This window comes from Neofelis nebulosa, chromosome 9 (genome assembly GCF_028018385.1).
Source record: "Neofelis nebulosa isolate mNeoNeb1 chromosome 9, mNeoNeb1.pri, whole genome shotgun sequence".
Classification (NCBI taxonomy): domain Eukaryota; kingdom Metazoa; phylum Chordata; class Mammalia; order Carnivora; family Felidae; genus Neofelis; species Neofelis nebulosa.
Window position 1 is genome coordinate 71,804,303 of NC_080790.1, and position 8,061 is coordinate 71,812,363.

The 8,061-nt window shown below is 34.2% G+C and overlaps 1 protein-coding gene across 25 annotated transcripts in view; it reads left to right on the forward strand.

The window, feature by feature from the left end:
- NRXN1 (neurexin 1) overlaps positions 1 to 4,666 on the forward strand; it is a 1,145,650-nt gene extending 1,140,984 nt beyond the window's left edge. For all 25 annotated transcript variants that reach the window (XM_058684123.1, XM_058684125.1, XM_058684135.1 and 22 more), the window contains one exon: positions 1,142 to 4,666. In XM_058684123.1, the coding sequence (XP_058540106.1) occupies positions 1,142 to 1,449 (308 nt within the window). In that variant the 3' untranslated portion in view covers positions 1,450 to 4,666. The remainder of the gene's footprint in view (positions 1 to 1,141) is intronic.
- Positions 4,667 to 8,061: the final 3,395 nt, after the last annotated feature.

The following is an 8,061-nucleotide window of genomic DNA, read 5'->3' on the forward strand; positions in this document are numbered from 1 at the left end:
AAGAGAGGACACAGATTCAGAGAAAGAAAACATAAACCATAGAGGAAAATGACCTAGGGTCAGAGATAGGACAGATTTTTATCTCTGTACAGTTTCTTATCTTCTAAAAATTCTTTTAAAGAAGAAGTTTATTGTGTAGAGAAAAATAGGTGCCCCACCCCCATTTACAAATTAAATCCCAGGACTTTTTCTCTCCATTTATCCCCAATTTCGGTGCCTAACTATGCCTTGGAGAAGATATTAATGCACCCTGTAATCCATTTCTTATACTCATGGAAGAGCTTTATTTTTCCTTTGGAAAGACTGAATGAGATTTTTGCCAGTTGAAGAAAAATGTGCAAGCCAGTCTTTTATTCATTATCTATTAAGTACTGAAATTTGACTCATACCCAACCTAGATAGCCTATAAAACTGAGAAAAAAATATTTTCCTACTTCCCCCTCCCAAATTTAGTTTTGGTCATCACTCAACCACTGCTAATGAATGGATGATACATATATACTTATGTGAATAAAACCTCCAACACAAAAGGATTTATTTTTATTTTAGTTTGTAAACTGTGACTAACATCACGGTTTTACAAGCAAGCAATTAGTCTATTCAAAATGCCTAGATTATCTTTTTGTTCAATACTGTATTCATTACTGTATGAGGCACTATGACTTCTAAAATAATACTAAATTTAGCTATAATAATTCAGATTCCAGAGCTAGCCCAAGTGTTCCATATGAACCTCAATTTGGTTGTTAAATTAATACCCTCTGATAGTATAAGGTAGTGTCATTATGATTGTATTTACCACGTTGGGTTTATAATTTTTCACCTAACACATCAACGTGGCCCTTAAGAGCTACAGAAGCTTATTTGGGGATGCACTTACAATATCATGTTAATAAAATTAATCTTTGATAAAGAAAAGATGGCAACAGATCTCTCCCCAAGCGCTTTGATTCCTAGTCCCTAGTCTCTAGTGACCATGAGGCCTAGGGATTGCTACATTTAGCAGCAGCAGAATACCTTTCCTAAAGTCGTAGGTGTTACTCGTTTAGGCATGCAAATAGATGGTACATGTTAATATAGCTCTTGGGCATTCGGTGAACTCAGTAATCACACTACGTTGTTCTCACCTTCTTTCCTACAGCTAACCCAACCCGAGCAGGCGGGCGAGAGCCGTACCCAGGCTCAGCGGAAGTGATTCGGGAGTCCAGCAGCACCACAGGCATGGTGGTGGGGATCGTAGCTGCCGCCGCCCTGTGCATTCTCATTCTCCTCTATGCCATGTACAAGTACAGAAACCGGGATGAAGGCTCGTATCATGTGGACGAGAGTCGAAACTACATCAGTAACTCAGCACAGTCCAACGGGGCTGTTGTAAAGGAGAAACAACCCAGCAGTGCGAAAAGCGCCAACAAAAATAAGAAAAACAAGGATAAAGAGTATTACGTCTGATCCCAAGATCTTAAAAAAGACCCTTGTATAGAAATAGTCTTCATTTTATCTGAGACATAATATAAACTTATTTACTTTCCTTTTTACGAAGCACATACAAAAGAAGACAGGGAATGCAATCAGGAAGGAAAGACTGTTTTTAAAAAAATAAAAACACGTATCTCATGCTCTTGTTTCTCCAAAAAAGAAAGAAAAACAAAACAAAAACAAACAGGGGCCAATAAATTCCCTAACATCCACAGTGTTTTCGTTTACTCTGCCTGTCTTTATGTTGCTGGAACATTTCTAAAAGACAGTGATGACCGCACGCATTCATAAAGCAAAGGAGTATTACAACATCAAGGCACAACACAAAAACAACGCAACACACAACACACACACACACACACACACACACACACACCAAAAAAAAAAAAAAAAAAAAAAAAAGAAGCTACCTATGATCCTGGATTTAGCCAAAGTGCTAGCGCTTTCCTGAGAAGTCAGTTAGCCCGATTGCCAGAGAAGACGGTGTCATTTGGAATGACCCAAACTGCAAACCTTTGGGTTTACCCCCTGGCGCAGCTGGAACAGTGGTTGGAACTTGCATTTGAAACAAAGTGCTGGCTTTTTTGAAGACTTGTGTAGGAACACATTCAAAAAGCCCCTTTCTGGTTGTGAGAGAATAAAAAAGTATGGAGGCCTTATTTTCAACAATGTGAAATATAAGGCACATTTTCACACTAAAATTTCAAAACAAACAAAAAAAACCCAAGAGGGCATAGATGCAATCATTGGGAAATTTTCATGCACGCTTAATATGTTATTACATATGTTTATATAAAATCCATCTCTGTGTGCTTTCTGGACTGTGATAAGTGACGTTTTATAGCCTGTTGTATAGAAAATGCAAAATATATCTCTGCTCTTCAGCCATTTTTGGTAAATTCAATGTTATAAGTGTTGCTAAGTATAGGGAGTTTTATGACATCGGAGCAACAATTATTTCAGGGTTTTGGTTTTTGTTTTTGTTTTTTGTTTTTTGCCACCATTATAAATTGCCACAATTACTTACTTTTTTAAAAAAATTACAATGTAGTGTTTATTCTAAGGAAGATATGTATGAATGTATATAAAAAGACTCAGCTACTTTTTTTTTCTAACATGTACAGCCTTCATTCTGTTGCAATTAAGTTTTAGTATTTGTATGAAAGGTGTGAATTAGAAGGTAAAATATATACATATGTATCTTATAATCTTCTTTTCTCCCCCAAATACTCACATTTTTCATATATTTTCACCATTTACAGTCACAAACACACACACACACACACACACACACACAGACACACACATCCAGAGGAATCCATCAGATATGATGGAAAACCTGAACATATATATAACAGCAAATATTTACTGACAAATTGAAAAGCAGGAAGGAAGGAAGATAGTTGTGCCAAGGTATTAGTGACAAATGGGGTGATTTGCTTCATTGAGATCATGCTCCCAAGAAACCCTGGGAAGATTTTAGTCCCTAATGAAATGGAACCTTTTCTTACCAAATAGAATATCACTGGTGTATTGCTGCATGCATATGAAACATTATGTTGGGAGGTTACAGAAGCAAAATTGGTTAATCTACAGCTTAACCCTGGCTGCTGCAATTGAAAACTTTGTTTCCAATAAAATCATATATATATATATATATATATATATATATATATATACGCACACACACACACACACACACGCACACACACACACACTCTGAACCTGATGTGCATGATAAATACTTTGGAAAGTAAACATTTTCTCAACTAAGAAAGTATTTTCAACAATTGTGTTGGTATCCATCTAAAAATATCATTCTCTGTTGATTATTGACCATATTTTAACTTTTCTGATTTTACATATATATCATTAAATATAGTTTTAGTTTAACACACATTAAGCGATAGAAAAGTATAGATGACACACTTGTTTTTGCATATTGTTTCAATGATGTTCATAGCAATAAATTATTAACATGAGCAGGTAATGCAAAGGAAATGCATTATTAGATTGGAAGGTGATGCCTCAGTAAAAATTGGTCGCATTACTTTAACATCTCCTAAAAGAATGATTTTAGATTTCATAAAAGAGAATACCTTTACCATGAGCTTTAATCAGCAAAGGCAAAAAATGCAAAACATCTTTTGCGATACTTCAGTTGATGAAAAAAGCCAAGAAGTGGCCTGGATTTCAGACATACAGCACCTTAGAAATATGTATAATTCATAGCAAATCACCACTATCTATGGTTGCCAAGTAATTGTGGTGTGTGAAAAGTCTAAAAGGCTTCTCATGACCCAGAAAGTGGAGGTTTAAAACTAAAATTTAGTATCCATAACTTGTGTTTCAGATTTTCTTCTTTTTTTTTTTTAATTTGCTCGCTTTAAGAATTCATGTCTTTTTTTTTTTTTCTCTAATTCAGTCTTACTCAGGGAAAGCCAGTGAAATAAGAAGGTAAATATGAAACCACTAATTTACATCTTGAGGTTTTAAAAAGAAATGGTTGCTTTTCCATTTGCTCTATTGAACTCAAACTAGTTTCCATCTGGAAAGATTCTAAAATATGATAGAAAATAAATAATGGTATTTATAAGAAGTATATCTATGAAGGATGTTGTTTGGAGTTGATTTCAATATTTCTTTCCAGCATAAATTTTAAAATTTCATGCAATGATCTAATATTGTCAGTAAAAAATATTTCTGATGTTATTGGCCTACACAAAATCTAGCAATTTTTTTTCTTCTTTCTTTCTTTTTGAATGGAGAAAGAAAAGAGAGGAACATGAGCTAGAGAGAAAAAAAAGACATGAATAAGATCCCAAGTATCTTCATACCAAATGTATCAGGGTTCCATGAATAGTTGGCAGTTAACAGGATTTCACACTACCTGGCATAAATTTGATTACATCTCTAGACTGTAACTTTTCTGATTGAGTATGCTTCTTTTTTATCCATGTAATGTGTTGCCTTTTTAAAACAAAAAACAAATACTACAGTAATGTGTGAGGTGGTCAATCCCCAAAACATCAAAGAAAGGCCACATGACCCTACCCTTCTAGTGCTTTGTGTGATTGGGTATCTAAGGGTTTTGTTTTGTTTTTTCTGTTGCAAGGCCAATTTCTCCATTATTGGAAATGCTAAGCAAGTGGAATTTACTGTTTTGTTAATAAAATATTTCTTAATACAACTGTGGATTTATTGATTTCAAAAAAGTACATGCGGCACCATTTGGGGACCAAGTGGCCCAGTAAGGAAGACTGAATTTGAAAGGAAAACCTGTCCTTTAGACAACCAGGAGAAGAGTACCACCTCTATTTTTCTGGGTTTTGATATTCATTAAGCATGTCTACCCTCATACACTTAACGATATAGCCACTAAATGTACCTTTGTTTGTATTTGTCCGTCTTGCTCTACAGGAAACTGCAAACTCCTAGAAGCAGTTAAAAACAACAGGAAGATGCTGATTTCATACATAAGATTTTTCTCTATAAAAAGCAGTGTAATTTAAATAAATCTGTGATTAATTTCCAATACTATCATTTACTAGCTACAAGTTATCTAACTTCTCTGACTCACTTTTCTCATTAGTAAATTTAGGGCAATGATACCAACCCCATAGGGTAGTAAGGATAATAAGAACTAATGTGCCTTGCACAACTAAGTGCAAAGAAAAGGTGGCTACTTGTATACTATTATTTTCCATAATAATAAATTCAAGAAAACATGTTAAAAATGTTTGCTCAGGTTGTGCTATTTGAAAAATAAAAATGCAAAAAACAAGTGTGTAAAGGAATATACTTTTTCATTTCCCACATTTTTTTTTTTTTGCGAAAGCAAAGTGACTGTAGAAATGAGATGACCTATCAGTTACTCTTTGTGAGTTTTAGTCCAAGAGTTGGAAATGGATTTAAAACTCTGGCCTTTGATAATAATGTGATAGAAACAAACACAGTCTTTATCCCCATTTTTACAGTACAAGGTTTGAACATGAGTACTTAATCCATTTTATACCTACGTTGTTCTAGACATATGTTATTTCTTTCTTTACTCATAACTTTTAAATATACTGGGGAAACAAACTATCTCTTCTTAATTTCTAAATTAAAGGCTGTGTAATGTAGCTTACCTTAAAAATTTATGAAATTTCAGGGGCACCTAGGTGGCTCGGTCAGTTAAGCATCTGACTCTTGGTTTTGGCTCAGGTCATGAACTCATTATTCATGAGTTCCAGCCCCACATTGGGCTCTGTGCTGACAGCTCAAGAGCCTGGAGCCTGCTTCAGATTCTATGTCTCCCTCTCTCTCTGCCCCTTCCCCTCTTACACTTTCTCTCTCTCTCAAAAATAAACATTATATATATTTTTTTAATTTATGAAATTTTAAAGATGACAGCTGTATAAAATTTATCAGTAGTAAACAGCTCAAGGATTCTTGACCTGTGAGACACAGATCTCCAGAGTCCAGTGATTAGGCACCAGGAGTTAGTAACCTCTAGCAATATTTATTAGTAAAATTTGAAAGATAGATTTAGAGAAGTATTCTTCTGGGGAGAGAATCTAATTAGGTTCATCAAATCTTCAAAGGATTTCAAAATTCCCTAAAATGTTAAGAACCAAACACACATTGGAAATAGAAAAAAACTTTTTTATAAAAATAACACTGAAGATAAATGGTTCAGTGAGTATTAAGAAAGCATCAAAGAAATGTCATATACTTTTACAAGGTACATAAGCATTATCCTTTTCTACAACTTGTTTAGCTGTCTGGCTTTTATATAAATTAATTTTGCTTCGTTTTTACAAGTTCAATCTTCAAATATTTGTTGAGTACTAGTATATGTAAATCCATTCATCTCATATATCCAGTATTTTGAACAACATGAAATTCATTTGAAGAACAACTTATCCAAAGATTGGAATACTTGATTAAATATTTTGAAGATACATTGTATACATCTACTATGCAGGAAGGCTCTATCCACCAAAAGCATTCATCCTGTGGAAGTCATCAGTACTGGAGAGTGGTAGATGGACTACAAAAAAACAGCTCATTGACCTCAAAATTAAATTCATTGGATGGCCAGGAGGAAATAGTTCTTCATGAGGGTTATACAAAGAAGATGCGTTGACCACTTCTTCATAATTCCTCTTTTATCAAGAAGGCTGAGTGATTCTAGACCAACTACGATAAGTGCATCTTGTGCTTGTATAAATATTCTTGTCATTGAGTGCTCTTCCTCCAAACAAGACAATTCTCGGTGAGGAATATGGTTATTCAAGTGGTAGCATCCTATGTTTCCTACCTGAATCCCATCTCTGTGCAAGATATGGTGATGGTTCTCAAGTGCCACTGATCAACTCTGCTTAAAAGTGCAAAATAACTCCCTGAAAAAACATATAACATGGAACCACAGTATTGATCCTTTAGTAAAAATAGCAATAAATCAAAGAAAAGAAAGAGAAAGAAGAAAGCGAAAGAGAAATAAAAAGAAAAAAGAAAAGAAAAAAAGAAAGAGAAAGAAAAAGAAAGGAAGAAATGAAGAAAGTCTGGTTGAATACTTCTGGTCTGATAGTTAATGTTTAGAACAATGTACTTTTACACTTAAGGTAATGATCTGTCACAAGCACAGCATTTAGAGCAAAGTGTTTGGGGCCTGAAGCCTGGTGTGAAAGTCTTTAACTGTGGGTCCTTTGGCCATCCCTCTATCAATCATATCAAGTTTATTCAGATGTAAAAGTGAGATAATGAAACAACTGGTAGTTAGAATTTTAAAATATAATGCATTCAAATTCTTTGCATAGTTAGCTTCAATACTTTACTAGAAGATAAAAAATAAAATAAACTTACAGTGTAATTTAGAAATATTTTGAGCAGCTGCTAAGAGACTAGGATTCATGTAAAATTATATGTTCAAAATTGAGACTATTTTAAAGGTTCAAGTTAATTGTTCTAATATAGATGGCATTTTACAGTGTCCCCAACAAAGCCTTATCCAGCCAGGAGTAAAGGAGTGATTGCTTCTTTTGCAAGGTAGTCTATTGTAGGGCAGTTGTGATTTACAATTTCTAGGTTCCTATAGCTCCCCCTTGATGGTTCTATTTCTCTTTGTGCAAAATAGAACTCACTCCATCTTCCACATGACAGCCTTTCCAATATTGTTACTCTCCCTCCACCTTTGCATGGGTTTTCTCTTCTTCATTCTTAACATTCTGGTTTTACTTGGTCATTACTCAAATTATCTGGATGCTGAAATTGCCATCATCTTAGTACCCTTCTCTTAAACCCCTGGTCTTCTCAAAATGTGACACAGAAGTGACCACAGTACTTGTAAGACCAAATTACAAATTACAATGGAGTTATCACCTTCCTTGATTTGAACTTTATTCTCTCTAATACTTAAGTTTTCATTAAATACTTTTTTGGATTATATTGAATTTATGATCAACTAAAAATCACCAAATTTCTTTCTAAGATGGGTATCCTTTAACTTACACCTATGTATTATTTGAATTTAAACATAGGACTTTATCCACAAGAAAGTCATTGTATTGAGTCTGAATTCTGGCCAGTTGAATTAAATAT